The sequence below is a fragment of the Gorilla gorilla genome, chromosome 8 (genome assembly GCF_029281585.2).
Source record: "Gorilla gorilla gorilla isolate KB3781 chromosome 8, NHGRI_mGorGor1-v2.1_pri, whole genome shotgun sequence".
Taxonomy (NCBI): Eukaryota; Metazoa; Chordata; class Mammalia; order Primates; family Hominidae; genus Gorilla; species Gorilla gorilla.
Genome location: NC_073232.2, coordinates 139,724,044 through 139,746,721, shown reverse-complemented (window position 1 = coordinate 139,746,721; position 22,678 = coordinate 139,724,044). Strand labels below are relative to the sequence as shown.

General features: G+C 50.1%; 1 protein-coding gene and 1 long non-coding RNA gene across 3 annotated transcripts in view; one reads left to right on the top strand and one right to left on the bottom strand.

Annotated features, from left to right (window-relative positions):
• Positions 1–22,678, bottom strand: part of DOCK1 (dedicator of cytokinesis 1) — a 565,813-nt gene that overhangs the window by 5,239 nt on the left and 537,896 nt on the right. For both annotated transcript variants that reach the window (XM_019035115.4, XM_019035114.4), the window contains exons 48-50: positions 13,824–13,969; positions 8,041–8,239; positions 2,954–3,107 (exon numbers count right to left, since the gene is read on the bottom strand). In XM_019035115.4, the coding sequence (XP_018890660.2) occupies positions 2,954–3,107; positions 8,041–8,239; positions 13,824–13,969 (499 nt within the window). The remainder of the gene's footprint in view (positions 1–2,953; positions 3,108–8,040; positions 8,240–13,823; positions 13,970–22,678) is intronic.
• On the top strand, positions 523–7,519 carry LOC129525145 (uncharacterized). The gene is made up of 3 exons (XR_008669244.2): positions 523–709; positions 4,741–4,872; positions 7,291–7,519. It is a non-coding gene; the product is annotated as an uncharacterized lncRNA (long non-coding RNA).

Here is a 22,678-nt window from a genome sequence, read left to right as displayed (position 1 = left end):
GGGAGCGAACACAAAGGGTGGGACCCTCTCCTAACAGCAATGTTCTAGAAAGAGAATAGCAAGTATCACATGAACACTAAAACTGGAGTGTGAAGCAAGGCATCGAGCCACTGTAGAAAGGGTGATGTTCACCCCGGCCTCTTCTGTCCCAGCTCGGGCCCCCTGCCTCGGTGGAAGTTAAACAGCTGGGTGCCACAGGACCGTCTCCGCTGCTGCTGCTACTGCTTTCAAAGCCCAGCCAGGCCCCTACAGTCACCCCTGCAGTTATCACCTGGAGAGATTCACTAAGCAAAGTCTAACACGGCGACCAGCCACCCAGCTTCCCATCTCTTTCCACAGGAAAATCCACAGTCGTATGACATGAAGTCATTAGCCATAGCAGTCACTGTGGCTGTTGCTTTAAATAAGCCAAGGGGAAGTACAATTGATTTTTAAAGTAAACTGGAAAAAATAGCCGTTTTCAAACGGAGGAATAATCATTAAGGCAGGATATTTTCTCAACCCTTGTTGAGACTCTTAAAAATAATTTGTTTTCTTTTATATTAAAGAGAGAAAAATTGACATTTTTACTGATGAGTCTCTTTTGGAGTTTTCCCCTAGGATTCATCTGATGAAAAATCCTTTATTAGGAAAATGCATCCTAGGAAGGCCACACTGTCAGCTTATAAGGAAGCTCTGCCATGGGGCTGAGGGAAATACGAAGGCTTCGGTGAGTGACTGTCCTCATGATTGCTGCTACTTCTTTGCTATTATTGTGGTAAGATATACATGACATAAAACTTGCCATTTTAGCCATCCTTCAGGGGACAATTTGGTGGCATTAATCACATCGACCGTGGGGGATAACCATCACCATGATGTATTTCTGAAACATTTCCATCACCCCAGACGGAATTCTGTACCCATTAAACAGTAACTCTCCACTCCTCCCTCCCGCCCCAGTATCCTCTATTCTACTTTCTTTTTTTTTTTCCTTTTCTTTTTGTTTGGGATGAAGTCTCGCTGTGTCGCCCAGGCTGGAGTGCAGTGGTGCGATCTCAGCTCACTGCAACCTCCGCCTCCCAGGTTCAAGTGATTCTCCTGCCTCAGCCTTCTGAGTAGCTGAGATTATAGGCACGCACCACCACACCCAGCTAATTATTGTATTTTTAGTAGAGATGGGGTTTTACCATGTTGACTGGCTGGTCTCAAACTCCTGACCTCAGCTGATCCACCCACCTCGGACTCCCAAAGTGCTGGGATGACAGGCGTGAGCCATGCCTTTCTGTCTCTATGAACTTGCCTTAGATATTTGATTTAGGTGGAGTCATATAATATTTGTCCCTTTGTGACTGATCTATTTCACTCAGCATCATGGTTCTGAGGTTCGTCCGTGCTGTAGCACGTGTCAGAACTTCACTCCTTTCTACGGCTGGGTAATATTCCATTGCACGGACATTTCTTTGGACGTACATTTTGTTAATCTGGCCATCAGTTGATGGACATTTGGCCTGTGTTTGCTTACTGGCTCTTGAAAAATACTGCTGTGAATATGAAGTATCTGTTTGAGTCCCTGTCTTCAATTCTTTGGAGTACAGGCCTAGAAGCAGGACTGCCAGTTGATACAGGTTTATTCTACGTTGAACTTTGGAGGAACCACTAAATTGTTTTCCGCAGCAGCAGTGATGGTGTCTGTTTTCAATATTAAAATAGATTTTAAACACATTTTTAGAAAGATCATGTAGTAATAGTGCAAGGATGTGAAGATGCACCCTCCAAAGACACATCCAGTGCCCAGAAAGCTCTTTGCCTACTCAATTAGACTCACGCACCCGCTCCTGCAGCCAGCCTCCCCACCCACTGACAGTCTCCAGAATCATGACTGCTCCCCTTTCAGCAAGAGGAAAATCAGGAGCAGAGGACAATCACTCACTGCCTTGCACAGCCCTCGCCACAGGGCACAGAGCTCTCCTGCCTGGGACCCCTCTCTGTGCCACAGGAAGGAGAGTGGGCTCCCGGTTCTGCTGCCGTCCCCATCCTCAGCACCTTCTCCCTGCCAAGATTTCTCCTCTCTGCTGGCTCTGAATCTAGTGGTGAAAATCTGTCTACCACTTAGAGTAAGTTGAGTAGAGTCTCTCCAAAATGTAGACCTCTTAGGGCCACCCAGAATCTCAGAATGTACCTTATTTGGATGTAGGGTCTTTGCAGATGTAATTAGTGAAGGATCTCAAGGTGAGATCATCTTGGATTTGCAGTGGACCCTATATCCAATGACTGATGTCCTTGTAAGAAGAGAGGACACCAAGAAGGAGGCCACGTGGAGACATGGGCAGAGAGGGGAGTGATGTGGCCACAGCCAAGGAGGGCTAGGGACTGCTGGGAGCCACCAGAAGCTGGAGGGAGGCCCGGGACAGGCTCTCCCTTGGAGCCACCAGAGGGAACCAACTTGCCACCTCCTTGATTTCAGAGTTTTGGCCTCCAAAACCTTCAGAGAACAAATTTCTGCTGTTTGGAGCCACCAGTTTTGTGGGAACTTCTAGGGTAATTTAAACATTGGTCAAAACTAGAAAAATAAGCTGTGCCCCTTAGCTGTTGCCAACTGCCTGAAGGTGCTTCTCCAGCACACAGTCCTAGATACAAGCAGGCCCACGGCCTCCTGCAGCTCTGCGTCCTGGGATAGAAAGTGTGCTGGTTCCACGTGCCTCACAGGTCCCCTCCACATGGACCCTGGGACAGACCCTGCACTTTCTGCCCCTCCAGTGCTGGAGACCTGGGCTCTGGATTTTGGCCTGATTTGCGGAAGTCCAGACTCTACAGCCTGTCCCAAGGGACACTCCCAGGAAGCCAGGTGTTTATCTAAACTCCCACCCTCAGCTGCAAGGGGAGGGAGGAAGCGCTTCTAACCTCAGAGCCTTCAGTGAGGGGAAGTCACGGAGCTATAGCACGATTCGTATGTGGGGAGTGTTCCACTTACTCGACTGCATGCTGAAGCTGAGCTTGGCCCTTGGTGTAACCGGAGGGGGCGTTTGCTGGGAGGACGGTGACGAGGGGGACACCGAGAAGCGCCTTTCGCTTCCAATGACGTTCATCACCTGGCTCTTCGGTCTCTGGGGCCGCAGGGGACTTATCTACATCGAAAGGACAGAAAGAGCACAGTTACGGTCTGTTATGGGCTGAGTTGCGTTTCCACCTAAATTCCTGTGTTGAAGTCCTGACCCCCATTACCTTAGAATATGACCTTAACTGGAAATAGGGTCTTTGCAAATGATCAAGCCAAGGTGTGGCTCTTAGGGTGGGCCTGTTAGAGTGGGCAGATAGTAAGACATGAAAAGGAAAGGGGGACCGGGAGAGGAAACTCTGGAAAACCTTATGCCCCAGAGACCCCCCAAAACACACATGCTAGGTGTGAGCAGAGGGGAGGAGAATACCTAGGCAGGAGGCAGCATCCTGAAATACCCCATAAGACACCCAGTAACTGCTCCCTCTGTAGCTAACCTGTGACAATGTAACTAGCTACATGCTGATCAGAAGGGAAACAGGGCAAGGGATTAATGTCTAAGAGATACACACGCACAGTATGTACAGATTTGATCGCTGTACGACCTTCTTGGGGTGGCGGTAATGAGCAATGCTGCCATTAGGTAGGTTCCTATTGATCACTGAGCCGCACGTGTGCACATCAACTAGCAGCAAGGGAGAGCCCCACAAACCTGGGCAGGAACTAGGCAGGGAAAAGGTGGAGACTTAAGACAGAGCAGGGAAAACAGACAAAGACAAAGGGAGAGGCTTAAGACAGAGGTGGGAGCTTAAAACAGTCCAATATAAAAACCACAACACAGAACTCCTGGGGGCTGCTCTCCACAGGGTCAGCCTGCTCCTCTCCCAGAGTCCATGCTACTTTTATTTCCTTAATAAGCCTACTTTACCTACTTTACTAATTTCCCTACTTTACTAATTGGTCTCTTGGCTGAATTCTTTCCTCTGAGAAGACTAAGAACCAAGGACCTGCACACTTCCCAGTAACAGGTCCAATTCCAACAGGACAGGTGACCTTATGAAAAAGGGAAATCTGGACATGGATGTGTCCAAATTTGGGAGGGCACAACGTGAAGATGAAAGCAGAGGTCAGGGTGATGCTTTTATCAGCCAAGAAACGCCAGAGATGGCAGCAAACCCCCAGACAGGAGGAGAGAGGCATGTGCAGACTCTCTCTCACAGTCTCTGAAGGAATCAGCCCTGCCGACGCCTCTAGAACTGGGAGACGATGAATTTCTGGGGTTGGAGCCGCCCAGCATGTGGTTACAGCAGACCTCCCCCACACGAGGGGCTGGCACTGCTGTCCTCACACAGCCTGGGCTGGACAGCACATCGCAGGTGACCTGAATATAGATGCAAAAGTGGCTGAGTATTGTTGCAAGCCACGCAGATACCCAGCAAGGACACACGGGGCAACATCCGTGCGGTCAAGAACAGAATCAATGGCCTGTTCCATGGCAGAATTATTCCCAGGTGTGCTCAGCATGCTTTGGTCTCCTTGGCGTGTACCTGAACGTCTAGGAATTGGCTGAAGGATTTTTGCTATTCCTTTCCTTTGCTTCTTCTCTCATCCTAGGTCATTACTGGGCAGGGATTCTTTTTCTCTCCTTTTCAATGCATTTTTTTCCTGCTCATCTCTGGCTTTTGGAGGCACTTGACTTTCTCCCACCTAAGCCCTTTCCCTGTTTGTTCCATCAGTAAGTTGTATTTACATATTTCTTACAGGTTGGTCTCAGATCATCAGGCTTTGGGGAACAGGAGCAGTTACAAAATACTCTGACGCAGGAGTAATTAGAAAACGTATTAACCCAGCCAAAAAGGAGGGGTCAAGGTTCTCCCCCAAGGAAGGGCAGGCAGGTGAGTGGGCCGCTCTGGGCTTGGTGCTGCGGCTGGGTCTGGGGGCCTGGTGGATGCGCTGTGCTGGTTTGGGTGAGCAACAGACCACATAGGCTTCAATGTCTGCCCCAGGAGGAGTCAGCCATGCCGGGGCCAGTCTGGAGGTTCCTGAGGCTGGAAGGAGGAAATGGGAACTAGGCTTGGGAGGAAGATTCAGGCCCTCTGGTAAATGAGTGACAGAGCCAGGCCAACAGGTCTATTTCCAGAACTATCCTGTGCTGTTGGGTGAGCCAAGCGCCCAGGAGCTGCACCTCCTCTGAAGAAATGGCCTTGTTCCAGGCAGCAAAACTGCTGTGGGAAGTCAGGAAAGGCCGGGTGAAGCGCTGGGCTCTCTGAAGGTGAATGTGCTGGCAAGAGAGATTTGGGGTCTGCTAAGGTGCTTCTCCTGGCTTCCCTGCATCCCAGGGCGGGCACATTCTGATTCAGAGAGCGTGAGGAGGCTGGACTGCTGAGATGCAAATCACAGCCTGGAGGCTCTGGCTGGAGAGGCTCAGCTAAAGGTCAGGAAATTGTTGATGATGCAAATCAAGTAGGAAACCGAACCCAGCCACAGGGGTGAGGAGGGAAAACCTTTGCAGAAGCTGGGGTGCAGGGGAGGCCAGCAGCGGGGAAGGGCAAGGAGGACACTACAGTGGGGGGCGGTGGGGGGGTGGCTGGTGTTGTCCCCAGGGAATGGGTTGCTGCTTCTGTTCCTGTGAACCTCCTCCCCCGCACCTCCCCTCCTGCGCATGGCTGGTCACAGGCACGCAGCCGCCTGCTAGGAAACTTCAGGTGTCTGACTGTTCTCACAGACCTTGCCGGCACCTGTTCCCTGGAGGAGGTGGCCTCTGCGTAGACAGACAGGTTGCTGGGCTGGACCAAGAATAGTAAGCCTGTCCCCGGTGGGAGGTTCGGATTCTCCGCCTCCTGGTGCTGGAAGGTTCAAGCTGACACTGGGCCAGATGCTGAGAAGCACCGCCAAGGTTCTGTGCTCTGACCTTGGTGAGTTCCTGTGGATTTGCTGAGGGTGCTAGGGCCAGCCGTGGGGAGGCAGCCCTCGTGGGGCTGCCCCTAGCCCTGGTGCTTGCAAGGACCCTAGAAGGATGCTTGGGCCACCAAGGGCAGGGACAGAAAATGCACTTTGCTGGCTCTGTGCCTGTCACGTGTGTGCTTGTGTCCTTGGACTTCTTTTCACACAAGTCAGCTGTGATCAATTCTGCCACTTGGCACAACTGCTCCGAGGCCCTCCAATTTAGCATCTTAAAACGGAGCTTAAATTAAAATGTATGAAAGACTTGCACAGTGTCTGGCACTAAGTAATATTCAAAAATGCTTCTGTTCATTCCCCTACCCAGCTACAATGTTTTGAGACTTGAGAAATCTACCTGGGGCTTGAGAGATGGAGACTTCAGCCAGCCTCTGGGGTGGTGGGCATCTCAACTTCCCAGAATAGCAGACAGAGCATGCTGTGTGGTCAGGAACCCCTCAATCTGCTGGACGCTGAGCGTCTGGGTACTTCAGGCCAGCCTCCAGCCAGTGCCCCCCTGGTCTGACATCCTCGGCCACCCTCATGGGAATTCTCCAGCCCAGCTGCAGCCACAGCACCTACCCACAGGCCGCAGAGCAGCGCTGGCCTGTTGGACATCAAGTCATGGCTGGGGCGTTTGCCTTCCACCTCTAGATAGCCAGGTAGCATGTGACTGCTTTCTGAGTGGCATGAAGTATAGATAAAACGTACCTTCTGGGTTTTAAGTTATAAACAAGCAGTGCAGTATGTCTAACCCTCTAATCACAGCCCGCCGACGCCCAGGGCTGAGACAAGCAGACACCCACCCATTTCCAGGGAGGGCGGCTCCAATCCTGACTTTGCCTTTGATGCTGACAGCCCATGAGAACTCCTTTATTTTTGTTTCCAACTACAGCTAGCACTTTCGGAATCAAGTTCGCCCCGGAAGTGGGCTGTGCCTCATCTTCGCACTCAGACACAGCTGATATCTGATATCTGATACAGCTTGGATATCTGTCCCCTCCAACTCTCATGTTGAAATGTTGGGGGTGCAGCCAGTGGGAGGTATCTGGGTCCTGGGAGCAGATCTCTCGTGAAGGGCTTGGTGCTGTCCTTGCAGTAATGGGGGTAATGAGTGGGTCCTCATTCTATCAGTTCACGTGAGACGTAGTTATTTAAAGGAGCCTGGAACACACCCCCCACCCCCCACCCATACTCTCTTTCTCACCATGTGACACGCCTGCTCCCCTCCCCTGCCTTCAGCCAAGAATAAAAGCCTCCTGAGGCCTCACCAGAAGCCAAGCAGATGCTAGTGCCGTGCTCGTACAGCCTGCAGAACCATGAGCCAAATCAACCTCTTCATAAATGACGCAGGCTCAGTTATTCCTTTGCAGTAACACAAAACAGACGAACACAGACTCCCAATGCGGTGCACTTCTGGGAGGATCAGCCCTCAGGCCCAGCCCCAGGATGAGAGCCGGCTCCTCGGTTTCACCGCCCTCAAACGCCCTCGACTGTGGAATGAACGAGACTCACTGGTACCCGTTTTCAAGGCCAGCTCAGCAGTACGGGTCATATGAAGTCCCTGTGAAGTCCTCGTGAAAGACGGCCAGGAGATTTAAAGGTGGAGCAGATGAGACAGAGCAGGATACCCCAGGACCAGGTCCAGCTGCTGGGGCCCGGTGGGAAGAGGTCTTTGGATTCTAGTTCCGCTGATTTTAACACTTGGGCCGTAACTAGCTTAGAAGAGTTCCAGTCAGCAAGGGGCGAGGGGAAGGCATGAGCTGCCACCGAGGACTGTTTCCTGACAACAAAAGGACTCCTGCTCATCTTCTGGGATATTAGGACATGTGTAGGAAACAAGTCCAACAGAGCGGCAGAGCCTAGCAGCAGAGCGGCCTCGCCCCAGGCCCTGCGGAAGGGGGACAAATGCTAAGCCCACCTTCCTCCAGGTCTCTCTGCGGCTCTGGCTGTCCTACTGCCTTGGGACATTTGAGGTTAGGGGAGGAGGACCCCAGGTTTCTGAGTTGCTAATTTATAACAAGTTCAATAAGAGCCCACCGTCAGCCCTGTTGGCTACAGGTGGGGCAAAGGTAGGTCCCTGAAGCTACCACAGAGCGAGGAAAGATACCCTGTCAGGTTACCGTTTCCGAAAGGATCACAGCCTCAGACTGCTGCAGGGAAATGTCGGTGGGTTTAAATTCTTTCTCAAATATCTCTTGATGTTTACTGTTCCTTTTTTCCTTCTTCTTGTCCTTCTTCTCCTTCTCCAGGTCATCCTTGTCCAGCTTGTCCTGGGACCTGGAGTGCATTTTCTTTGGCAGGAGAGGCTCCAGGGCAAACCTAAAGGAAAGGTCAATGACGTCTTAATAGGAGAGCAATTGCTTTCCAGCCCACAGACACGTGTAAAGTCACTCACAATCCATCGAAGACATTTACAATGAAAGCAGTGATTTAAAAGGTAGGCCAAGGGTGACTTCAGATACATAGTCACCAGATGCAAGGACTGTGTTTCAATCCCAACATAGATAAACTGGAGAAAGATAGAACACTTAGCACGACAGGGCAAATGTGAAGTCTGACCGGATATTTGATGATGATATTAAGGAATTGTTCATTTACGATGGGAGGATGGTATTTAGGGCATATTTCAAAAGGGGAACCCTCGTCTTTTAGAGATTTATATAGAAATATTTTGTCTATTTTTTAATGGGGAAAAATAGACGTCGATGCAAAGAAATGTCTGCTACCTTAATCCTGACCAAGGCTCTATGATTACAGATAGACGGTTGTTTTCAGGTGAAAGCACTTTGCATGGCTCAGTCAGAAGCAAGCCAGGGCCAGCTCACAGGTGCTTGGAGATGCCCTGAGGTTTCCAGCCGGCAACTAAGCTGGAGACAGAAGACCTGCATTCTAGGTCTGCCACTGTGGGTGACTCTTGATGTCCTCGTAACCTCTGGCAGCTGTCTCACTTATAAAAGGGTATAAAGATACCACCACCCTTCTGCCTACCCCACAGTTGCTGTAAAGACACATTCATGGTTACACCATGGAGTAAATGAATCTTAGGCTAGTGTCTAAGGCATGTACCAAAAGGTTAGTGTGCAAGCATATCCACACACGATTGTGATTTGTCACTCCAACACAAGATTGGCATGTCCATCCTGTTTCTGGTCCTAGAAGTCCTATCAGGAGGTGGAAGAAATGGATCCAACTCTAAGACTGGAGTCTCATCCCTAGCAGCTCCTGCTGTGAGGAGGAGTCAGGAGAGATGGTTGAATGGATGAAGGCATGGGCCCGCCTGAAAAACCATGTAGCATAACTCACGTGGAAGGCAGTGCTGTTACTAGGATCTTACATTTTCAAAATACGGCCTGCTCTTTGGAGCTCTGAGCCTCACAGCAACTTCCAAACCTGACTTCCTTGACCGCCTGGAGAAGCAATTGGCTTCTTCAAGGGGAGCATGATTTCAAGAGAAGATAATTTAGCCAGCCAGTCATATTTTCATCCTAGCTCTAGTTTCTCTTACATGTATTTCTGAATGGGACACTTGGAAGAAAGCCACTATTTTCATTAAGAAGGCCACTGCAGGGCCGGGCATGGTGGCTCATGCCTATAATCCCAGCACTTGGGGAGGCTGAGGCGGGTGGATCATTTGAGCTCAGGAGTTCAAGACCAGCCTGGCCAACATGGCAAGATCCAGTCTCGATAAAACATACAAAAATTAGCTGGGCATGGTGGTGTGCACCTATAGTCCCAGCTACTCAGGAGGCTGAGGTGGCAGGATGGCTTGAGCCCGGGAGGCAGAAATTGCAGTGAGCCAAGATTGTGCCATTGCACAGCCTGGGTGACAGAGCCAGATCCTGTCTCAAAAAAAAAAAAAAAAAGACGGTCATTGCAGCAATCTTGCTCCCCATTGATTTGCTCACTGTTGATTATTTCCATGTTGTGTGTCCCATAATGGGGAGTAAGATGAACCAGGAAGGGAAGGATCATTTGCAAAACTGCGCTTAAATCTGCTGAAGATGCAGACTACGCAGAGCAAGCACCACCACCTATTCTTTGCTTCTCTCATCTAATATGGCTGTGCAGTAGGATATGCTGCAGGTCATTATGTAAACAATAGTGGTATTGAATCTAAGCACTGATTATCAATAGCTGTTAACATCTCCATAAGAGAGATAACAGGTTATGATGTGCCTCTGAATGGAAGAACATACAAGTACCTATGAAGTCATCTTGTCCCTAAATCAAATCTGAATCTGATCAAATCGCTAGATTCAACCACCAATATGCAGGGAATATGGAGAATCGAGACGCGAATTAAACAATGCGATAGGGCACGCTATCAGCAGAGTCCTGATGGTGGGGACCATGACAGGATACGCAACCTAGGATTTCCCACAAATAAATTACAAGGGAGAAAAGGGGACTAAAAGAGACTTAAAGAGATGATATCAACCAAGTGCAAGGTACAAGGTGGGAACCTTATTTGGATTTTGCCTCAAACTAAAAAAAAAGACATGACAATGGGAAATTAACACTCATGTATTATTATAATATGGAATTCCTGTCCATATTTTTGGTGTGAAATAAACTATATTACTATAGTTTATATAATATAACCTAGTTATGGTTTTAAAAAAGAGTTTAAATTAGAAATTCATAGTGAAACAGCTATAGGTAAAATATGATATTTGAGATTTGCTGGAAAATATGATTGATACAGATTGAAAAAAAATTAGTTAAAAGCTGATAATTGTCAAGACTGCATGATGGGGCATGGAGGCCTCATTATACTGTTTGGCCCACTTTGTATATATCTGAAATTTTTCTTTTTTTCTGAAACAGAGTCTCACTCTGTTGTCCAGGCTGGAGTGCAGTGGTTCAATCATGGCTCACTACAGCCGCAACCTCTCCAGGTTCAGGTGATCCTCCCACCTCAGCCTCCCAGGTAGCTGAGACTACAGGCATGCACCACCACACCCAGCTAATTTTTATATTTTTTTGTAGAGATGGGGTTTTGTTATGTTGCCTAGGCTGGTCTTGAACTCCAGAGCTCAAGCAATCCACCTGCCTCAGCCTCCCAAAGTGCTAGGATTTTAGGCATGAGCCACTGTACTCAGCTTTGACATTTTTCTATAATAAAATGTTTAAAAAATTTAAACTGATTGATAAAATATACCAATATTGACTTAGATCATTAAGGCATTTTGGGACATCTGGACTTTTCGCACTGGATATACAATACATCCATATCCATTAGATGAGAAACATTTTATCTATTATAAGCAACAATCAAACATTTCATGATTTTATTCTAGGTTTAGCAGAACTTGAGATAATGTAGGTAAGAAAAGGATTAGTAGATGCTGTTTAGCTCAGGGAGAAGACCCAGGCTGTGAAATCCTGATGCGTATACAAACAACCCAGAGAAAGGCAGGTGGAGTTTTAAATTTTCATATTACGAGAAGCAACTGCCTACAGGATGAACTTTATTCTGCATGTAACCTGTGCCATTTGAGACCAAAGCCTCATTTTCCCCACATTAGTTAGCTAGCAAAGGTGGTAACCCCAAGAATGAACACAAATCTGGACTGTAATAAAGATGCCTTCCAGTTAAAGGTTAAACAAATGCCTTCTGGGGAAGAGCCAGCAGCCCGAGCTCACATGTGCAATTCACCACTCTTCTGTCTAAAACCTCTCCATCAATTTCCACCCTAACTCCTATGTTCCTAGAAATATAAAAACCTTTCCATAACCAGCCTGGGGATTTTCTCGGGGAGAAGTTGAATTAAATTTCTTTAGCAATCTTGCTGTAAGTGACAAGCACACATGATTTAAATACCTCTAAATTGAGAATTTCCATATGGACTTGGCCTTATAAATATCAGACGCTGATAAAAATTACTGTTAAGAAAAAATGTGGGGATAGTTTGCAATTATCCATTGGGCACATCAGTCGTTGGCAACAAAGGGCAATCCGAGTTGAGCCGTCCCTTGGGGCTCTCTGGAAGTTTGTGTCTGTGTGTTGAAGGGGCCAGATGCCTGTGGGTTTGATAGGGTGATGAATTGTAAACAAAATGGGATTGGACACACAAACAACTGTACAAATCGGCAGTAAAACAATTAGAGGTTCTTCTGTGTTGTTTAAATTGCATGCAACATTTTTTTCTTCTTGTAGAAGAACAAACTTTACATGCTTGCCGCTCAAAAATACAAAAAAATACCAATGTTGCAGTTCTCTTTGCAATAATCTGAGCTAATGCCAGAGCCACAGTGTGTGCTCAATAAATGTTAACTATTGGGTACTCAAGAGCAAAAATGCATCTCCAAAGTGGCCTTGTAGAAAGAAGGTGGCCCATGAGTATTTAGAATAGTCAAAATCATAGTGATGGAAAGTGGACGCTGGCCAGGCGCGGTGGCTCACACCTGTAATCCCAGCACTTTGGGAGGCCGAGGCGGGCGGATCATGAGGTCGGGAGATCGAGACCATCCTGGCTAATACGGTGAAACCCCGTCTCTACTAAATATACAAAGAATTAGCCAGGCACGGTGGCATGTGCCTGTAGGCCCAGCTACTTGGGAGGCTGAGGCAAAAGAATTGTTTGAACCTGGGAGGCAGAGGTTGCAGCGAGCCAAGATCGTGCCACTGCACTCAGCTTGGGCGACAGAGGGAGACTCCATCTCAAAAAAAAAAAAAGAAAGTACACATTGTCAGGGTGTCAGGGGTGGGGGGAAAGAATGCAAAGTTAGTGTTTAATCGATATGGGAGGTAAAGAGTGGGGAATTGTTGTTAAATGGGTACAGAGTTTCAGTCTGGCAAGATTAAAGGGTTCTGGAGGTGGATGGTGGCCATGGCTGCACAGCGATGTGAATGTACTCAATGCCACCGAACTGTTCACTTACAAATGCTTATGATCGCTTGAGCTTGGGAAGTGGAGGCTGCAGTGAGCTGTGATCACACCACTGCACTCCAGCCCGGGTGGCAGAGTGAGAGTCTGCCTCAAAAACAAAATTTTTTAAAAAGGATAATATGCCTTTTATTTTCCAGAATTGTCCTAAAAAGTAGGGACAGATGGTCACTCTCAGAAGCATTCACTTAAACACCATTTCCCTTTAAAAGGCAATAAACCTCAGCAGAAACAAAAATAAACAAAACATTTGCTCTCCAAAAAAATGAGGAAGTGAGGAAAAGAAAAAAAAAAAAGAAGGCCCAGCCATCCATCATGAAAGCCTGACTCTGTGACAGTTGGCTTGGCAGAATGGTGTCACAGGGGGACAGTGGAGGTTGTGTCATGCTCAGACCACACCAGCTCCTGTCCGGGCACAACACCCTGGAGGTGAACAGGAGATGAAAAGTACAAAGTGCTTGGCTAGCCCGGACTGCACCTTGCTTCTTCCCAGGGGTGTCCAATCTTTTGGCTTCCCTGAGCCACATTAGAAGAAGAATTGTCTTGGGCCACACATGAAATACACTAACACTAACAATAGCTAATGAGCTATAAAAAAAAAAAAAAAGAAATCACAAAAACAATCTCATACTGTTTTAAGGGAGTTTATGGATTGGTGTTGGGCCACATTCAAAGCCATCCTGGGCTGCATGTGGCCCGTGGGCCGTGGGTGGACAAGCTTGTTCTAAGCCATGCTGAAGAGGACTGAACACTCACTGGAGGTTCTAAATTGGATGAAAACCTTATCCAAAGTGGTACCCAAAGAGAGGATGTTTTTCTCAACGACTCACACGACCTCAAAGTAATATTGGGCACTACGGTCAGAAAGTCTCGGAGGGTCTCAGTTTCAAAGATAATTTTGATGAACACAAAATCCTCAGTTGTAAGAAAATAAACCCAGGGCCCTGGGTGGCTCCTTCCAGATCCCCCAAGCCCTCCCTGCTCAGCTCAGCCCTGCTGTGAGCTTGACTCACCCATCGGAGCCTGGCCTGGAAGGGGTGCTGTCCGATGAGAGGGAAGAGACAGAGGCCACAGACAGAGGGCGGGATGAGGAAGGCATCGTGAAGGACCGCACCATGGACCGGGGGCGGCTGCCTCTTCTATCGTCCAGACTTGAGGGCTGAGAGCGAGAAAGAGAGAGAAGGAGACTTGTTTGATGCCTGTGCCTGCCATGGTCAGACTCCTGAGATAAAGTGGCCTTAGCTGTGTGGAATCGAGACCATCATCGTTCAGACTTCTGTAAACAGTACGTGTTCTTGTTCTGAGTGGAAGACAAAAACAATGATTATTTTCGAGTCTTTTAAAACCTAACCCAATACTGTGAAAGTATCGGAAGGAACCTTCTTAGCCTTTTAATACTCAGTGCAAGTTTTCTTCAAAGACCACAATGCGTCAACACATTCCAAAGCCACAGGAGAATGTGCCGACCAGAAAGTTTAATGTAGAGTAACACCTAGAGAGTGATTAAAGAGTCTTTCGATCTTTAGATGCATTTTGTATATCTCTGCAGGTTGATAGACTACACAGGCCATCAAAATGCATGAATCCATAATGACTGACCTCCTCTAGACAAAAATAACATGCTCCTGCTGCTTAATGAAAAGTACGTTTCCTTTCTGCAAGTGACTGATGCCACGGAGTAGATGAAACCACTGCTGAAGTTGCTAAAGCTTCTCCCACTTGCTAGGTAGTGAACTAGTGATGCATTGTGCCAAAAAAAAAAAAAAAAGATCTCTAGATGGACTTTTCCATCTTCTTCTTGACATATTACTGAAGCAAGTGTCCTTGAAATACAGCATGTGTCAACATCTAATTAGCTAGAAAATTCCAGTGTACCTGCACCCCGAGCCAGATGTTGGCACATCTGGGACTGCAGCTGCTGCACAAGGACCTTCCTTTAACCTGAGGATGTGGAAACTAAATTCCTGTAGGGCACTTCCTCTCTGTGTGGCGTTGACTTCCCCACCCTGCAACCCCACCCCGCCCATCTCATTCAGCCAATCAACTACAGAAGACCTGCTGTGGACCATGGTTCCAGCCCTCCGAGGCCAGAAGCGGTAGATTACAGGTAATATTAATATAACGCCACTTCCCCTTCTGAAAAGTGGGCCTTTTTCTTAAATATGTGATCCCAAATAAAACAGCATTTGATGTGTAAACTATCTCTTTAATAATAAAAAGCTCAAAATTGTAAAAGGGCAGGAATTGGCCCACATTTTCTGTAAAGCAGTGGTCCCCAACCTTTTTGGCACCAGAAATCGGTTTCATGGAATACAATTTTTCCACAGACCAGCAGGGGATGGTTTCAGGATGAAACTGCTGCACCTCAGATCATCAGGCATTAGATTCTCATAAGGAGTGTGCAACCCAGATCCCTCACATGCACAGTTCACAATCGAGTTCATGCTCCCATGAGAATCTAATGTTGCCACTGATCTGATAGGAGGCAGAGCTCAGACAGTAATGCTCCCTCACCCGCTGCTCACCTCCAGCTGTGGGCCCAGTTCCTAACGGGCCACAGACTGGTACCAGTCCACTGCCTGAGGGCTGGGGCCCCCTGCTGCAAAGGATCAGGTAAGTATTTTAGGCTTGCAGGACATATGGTCTTTGTGGAAACTAGCACACGCTGCCACGACAGCACAAAAGCAGCCACAGATAATACAGAAATGAATGAGCATGGCCCGCCTGCCAACAAAACTTTATTTACACAACCAGGCCAGGGGCCACAGTTTGCTGACCACTGGCTCTGAGTGACATGCAGCTGGGATTTGCCAGCAGAGAGGGGCTGGTCAGTCTTGGACCTGCACCAATGATGGTGCCAGGGGATAGCTTCATGGAGATGTTCATTGTAATTACTCTGCCTTTAGAAGAAACCAAAAGGGAAATGGTTGCTTGGGGATTATCCCCAACTGTGAAAACCTTACCCCATACATAATCTCAGAAGGTGACCTCAGGTCTTGGTTGAGATGTGTGAGTATCGATTTCAAGGAATAAAGGAAGGGGGTTGGCAGGAGGATGACTCCCGTCAAGGAGGGACAGAGGGCACTCCCTGGGTGCGACCATGGGTTTACTGGGCAGTCTGCCGCGTAATTCCTTCGATTGAGCCTCTAGAAATCAAGACATCAGGGCTTTACTTTTGTTTCATCTGATGCAATTAGGGTCTCACCCAGTCCTGGGAGGTGGGACTCCACGGCCAGACACTGTGACTGAAAGCAGGGCTGGTGGGTAGGAGTTGGGAACATTGGAACTAGGCTGGAATTGTGGCCCTGGCACTGATGGTCTGACCCTCCATAAAACCCCGAGCCACTCGGAGCCCAAGCTTCCTCCTGAGCACACAGGGAGCAGTCCTCCCTGCCCAGAGGGCCAGCATTAGAACTAAATGAAATGATGCTGGGGAAGCCCACAGGGCTCGCTACCCTGATGGCTGCTGCTGTCTTCACCGCCTGAGCAAACACTCATTCCAGTTCTCTGACCAGAAGCGACCCTCTGGCCCTGCCTAATGACCCTGAGTTTTACGTTGCTGTCTCCTGGCTGAGCTGTAACGTCCCACCTTGAGCCAGCCACAGGTGTTTACTGCCCAGAGTCTTGGATGGGAATGGGCTGGGTTGAAGGGGTTGGCTGAACTTAATCACAGGGACCAGTGCTGTACAAGGAAGGGTGAGAAGCAGGCACACTTCATTGTGATCTGGAATGTCCCTTTCCAGATGCTATACAAATGCCAGCTACAGCCTGGAAATCCACAGAGGGTGACACATTTTCCTCTGGAGAGAGCAGGTGGGGGAGGAGGGGCTGGGGGGTGGGGCAGAAGATGGGCAGGCCCAGCAGGGAGGGTGCGAGTGTGATGTTAGAACCTTGGCCGGCCCTCACAGGCCACAAGACACAACTGCACCATCAGCTCTGCATCTGAAACAGAACCCTGGTCCCTGGCTGTTCTTGTAGGCCATGCCACACTGCTTCTCCTCCCCATGGAACTCCAGCACAAGGAATAGGTGAAGCTAAATGTTCCTGCTGAGGCAGGGGCTATCAGCTCCACCTCCCAGTCAACATCCCTCCCAGCAGCCTCTGAGGAACCCCAGGGTCTCATGGATCCCAGTTAAGAGAACTACTGGGATGGGTCCCCCTGGCAGCTGTGGAGGGAGGGCGAGAGAGGAGAAATCCTGGAAGCTGGGGGCCAGGTCAGGGGCCAACTGTGATGGCAAAGATGGTGGGGTAAACCCCAGCACCACCAGGGAATACCACGGCTAGAACTAACTTGAGGGAGGAAGGGTGACTCCTGGTTCTCTCCCGGGTCTGGGTGGCCAGCGGGTGTTGTGACAGTAGGTGGGGAGGGGAGAGAGGGACAATGGCATGTTGGGGTTATGGCTCTCCATGGTGTTTGGAGTGATGAGGTGGATGGGAGTAGAGAGAATGCAGAACCAGGATCAATTTTCCTGCTCCTAATCGGACTTGAAGAGGTAGATGAAGATTTGGTGAGAAACCTAAAGCTCTTTTTCACAAGCCTGAAGGCCAACACACATGCCTCCTGCACGCTGTGGGCCAGTGAGGGCATGGGGGCCAATGCTGAACATGGTGCTGTGGGCCGGTGAGGGCACGGGGGCCAATGCTGAACGTGGCAGGTGCTCACGGGCTCATCCCTGGGGCCCTGCACACCTCGCTCCCTAAAGGTCAGCAGAAGCTGGGCTGCAGAGCTCCCATCCAGGGAATGGCAGCTCCTTGGAGCCCCAGGACTGGGAAGATGAAAGCCAAGGCAGAGTGGCAGAGGGGCCTGGGTATCGAGAAGTCAGAGGGCGTCCACATCTTCTCTTTCTATGGCTTAAGCTGGCTCAGAAACATTGACAAAATGGTTTATGTCCTTTCTATGGGTTTATTTTTAAATTTTAAAATCCATCCTTTTTGCAAACAGGGTGATACTAGGTTGCTTTTCAAAGTGCTCTGAGATGCTTGCAAGTTCCCAAAGTAGGTAAGACAGGAAAGCCACATCCCAGACTGCGTTTTATTGCCACATTTCTCAGGGAAGGACAGGGGGACCTGCCAGTCCCCTTGACTGCTCAAAGGATGCTTGAAGAGCCTGCTGTTGGGGTCGAAGGATGGAGCAGGACTCTGCAAGGTGGGTCCGGGGAACACAGTATCCCAGGGTGGAAAATGCAACCTTCATTCTGTAAAAGCCTCCCACCCCCTAGACGGGGTGCCCCAGCTGGCGCTACAGAGAAGGGTGGGGAGGTTGATGGAGATGGTGCTGCCTCACGATGTGCTGGAAATAAGCTCCAGCCAAGGACACACGGCACCCCAATCCACACGGCACCCCAATCCACATGACACCACAATCCACATGGCACAATCCACACGGTACCCCAATCCACATGGCACCCCAACCCACATGGTACCCGAATCCACACAGCACCCCAATCCACATGACACAATCCACACGGTACCCCAATCCACACGGCACCCCAATCCACATGACACCACAATCCACACGGCACAATCCACACGGCACCCCAATCCACACAGCACCCCAATCCACATGGTACCCGAATCCACACAGCACCCCAATCCACATGACACCCCAATCCACACGGCACAATCCACACGGTACCCCAATCCACACGGCACCCCAATCCACATGACACCACAATCCACACGGCACAATCCACACGGTACCCCAATCCACATGGCACCCCAATCCACATGGTACCCGAATCCACGCAGCACCCCAATCCACATGACACCACAATCCACATGGCACCCCAATCCACACGGCACCCCAATCCACATGGCACAATCCACACGGTACCCCAATCCACATGGCACCCCAACCCACATGGTACCCGAATCCACACAGCACCCCAATCCACATGACACAATCCACACGGTACCCCAATCCACACGGCACCCCAATCCACATGGCACAATCCACACGGTACCCCAATCCACACGGCACCCCAATCCACATGACACAATCCACACGGTACCCCAATCCACACGGCACCCCAATCCACATGACACAATCCACACGGTACCCCAATCCACACGGCACCCCAATCCACATGATACCACAATCCACACGGCACAATCCACACGGTACCCCAATCCACATGGTACCCGAATCCACATGGTACCCGAATCCAGACAGCACCCCAATCCACATGACACCACAATCCACACGGCACAATCCACACGGTACCCCAATCCACACGGCACCCCAATCCACACAGCACCCCAATCCACATGGTACCCGAGTCCACACAGCACCCCAATCCACATGACACCCCAATCCACACGGCACAATCCACACGGTACCCCAATCCACACGGCACCCCAATCCACATGACACCACAATCCACACGGCACAATCCACACGGTACCCCAATCCACATGGCACCCCAATCCACATGGTACCCGAATCCACGCAGCACCCCAATCCACATGACACCACAATCCACATGGTACCCCAATCCACACGGCACCCCAATCCACATGGCACAATCCACACGGTACCCCAATCCACACGGCACCCCAATCCACATGACACCACAATCCACACGGCACAATCCACACGGTACCCCAATCCACACGGCACCCCAATCCACACAGCACCCCAATCCACATGGTACCCGAATCCACATGGTACCCGAATCCACACAGCACCCCAATCCACATGACACCACAATCCACACGGCACAATCCACACGGTACCCCAATCCACACGGCACCCCAATCCACACAGCACCCCAATCCACATTGTACCCAAATCCACACAGCACCCCAATCCACATGACAACCCAATCCACAAGGCACAATCCACACGGTACCCCAATCCACACGGCACCCCAATCCACATGACACCACAATCCACATGGCACAATCCACACGGTACCCCAATCCACATGGCACCCCAATCCACACGGTACCCGAATCCACACAGCACCCCAATCCACATGACACCACAATCCACACGGTACCCCAATCCACACGGCACCCCAATCCACATGACACCACAATCCACACGGCACAATCCACACGGTACCCCAATCCACATGGCACCCCAATCCACATGGTACCCGAATCCACACAGCACCCCAATCCACATGACACCACAATCCACACGGTACCCCAATCCACACGGCACCCCAATCCACATGACACCACAATCCACACAGCACCCCAATCCACATGGTACCCGAATCCACACAGCACCCCAATCCACATGACACCCAAATCCACACAGCACAATCCACACGGTACCCCAATCCACATGGCACCCCAATCCACATGACACCACAATGCACACGGCACAATCCACACGGTACTCCAATCCACATGGCACCCCAATCCACATGACACCACAATCCACACGGCACAATCCACACAGTACCGCAATCCACACGGCACCCCAATCCACATGACACAGTCCACATAGCACCACAATCCACACGGTACCCCAATCCAATGGCACCCCAATCCACACGGCACCCCAATCCACGACACCACAATCCACACGGCACAATCCACATGGCACCCCAATCCACACAACACCACAGTCCACATGGCACCCCAATCCACACGGCACCCCAATCCACATGGTACCCCCATCCACATGACACCCCAATCCACACAGCACCCCAATCCACATGACACCCCAATCCACACGGCACCCCAATCCACATGGTACCCGAATCCACACAGCACCCCAATCCACATGACACCCCAATCCACACAGCACAATCCACACAGTACTGCAATCCACACGGCACCCCAATCCACATGACACAGTCCACACAGCACCACAATCCACACGGTACCCCAATCCACACAGCACCCCAATCCACAGGACGCCACAATCCACATGACACAGTCCACACAGCACCACAATCCACACGGTACCCCAATCCACACGGCACCCCAATCCACACGGCACCCCAATCCACATGACACCACAATCCACACGGTACCCCAATCCACACGGCACCCCAATCCACACGGCACCCCAATCCACATGACACCACAATCCACACGGCACAATCCACATGGCACCCCAATCCACACAACACCACAATCCACATGGCACAATCGACATGGCACCCCAATCCACACGACACCCCAATCCACACGGCACCCCAATCCACACGGCACCCCAATCCACAAGGCACTCCAATTCACACGGCACCCCAATTCACATGGCACCCCAATCCACACAGCACACCAACCCACAGCACCCTACCTTCCTGCCCTTGCTTTCTCCACCTGTGTCCAAAGCAAGCACACTCAGAACTCATGAACGTGGCAGAGAAGGGGATACGCAGGATGTCTGGTGAGCCAGACATCTTTCTGTGATTTTGAAATATACATTAAATGACTGAGAAAAGAGGAAGCTTTTCACTTAGGAAGAAAATGTCAAGATTTCACAAGTGTTTGTTTCTTAGAACGAATTAATACAGGCATCAACTTTGAAAGAGATGCGATGTGACGCACTCCGAAACGCTTCTTGCCACTCAGCTCTGATTGTAATGAGTTGCAGGCTCTGAAGCTATCAAGCGCCACTCTAGCATTCTGACTTGCACAAAGGATCCTCCAGCCCAGGCTTGAAGGACAGCGCCCTGATTTCCAAGCCTGTTCACCTGCAGCAGCTCCCGCTGGGCTGGCAGTTCCAGACTCCCACCTGCTGAGTTTTCAACCTCAGAGCAGCAGTTGTGTTATGTTGGCTTTGTTGGGTTCAAGCCCTGCTGCGCCTAGGACCCTCTCATCTGATGGACACCAGGTCCTAGGCTTGGAGGCACCAAGGTTCGGTCCGGCAGAGGCGGGGAGACTGGGAGAGCATGCAGTGTGATCATAACCGAATTACCTTCTCTCAGGGGTTGTCCAAGTCTCATATGCATTTCCTACCATGTGGGAAAGAGGCGGAGAAGCTCTGTGGTGCCAAATGTTAGCCCCTGAAGTAGGGGCTAAAAGCACAGACCCTGGAGGTACATGGATAGGGCTTGAACCATGGGTCTGCCACGTGCTAGGGTGTGACCTACCCTACCTTCCCATGTCCCCGTTTCCTTGACTGTAAAATGCAGGTGACTGCAGTGCCTGCTTCACAGAATGTGAGGCAGATTAAGCAACTGAGTATCTATATAGCACTTAGGAAGGTCCCTGGCACGTGGGGAGCACTAAATTAGTGTTTGCTTATTGAGATCAATGTGTGAAAGAAAACAGGGTTCAACAGAGAGCAGCTGAGAACTTCAGGGACTGGTGGACAGGCGGCCCTGGGCCCAGAAAAAAACCAAAATGGCACACCCCACTCGACACCTGGTCTTCAAGGAGCAGAGGAAAGTGCCGTATGTTACCTGGGAGAAGCAGCGCGACTTCCCACAGCTCGCCTTCCTTTTGCCGGGGAGTTGAAGCCCTGTGCACACCCCCTCAGTGCCGGCAGGCATGGAATTCCAGTAGACAGATGAGAGCTCCCTGCTTCTTTGTGCCACATTGCCCCTCATCCCTGAACAATGGGGAGTGGGGACCCTTTACTGTGTCTGGTCTCTCCACAGTTCCCGAGCAGACAGGGTAGGCCCAGCAAAGCTCCCAGAGACTGAGTAAAGATGGGAGCACCACTCTGAGCTGCAAAGCAGGGCAGCACTGTGACTCACGGTGCCTGGCTTTGCTCCCACATCTGCTAAGGCATGGCTCCTGGGGACAGTCTCAAGCGGGCTGTAAGATTTGAACTGCAAGGTTTTTGCATCATTAAAACTCAAGCTGCTCTCCACCCTGCTCCTGATGCCAGCCTTTGCTCAGAAACCTTCCACAAACTCATTGCAAAGGCTCAGTTCTGCCCTTCATCCCGAGCACAGCC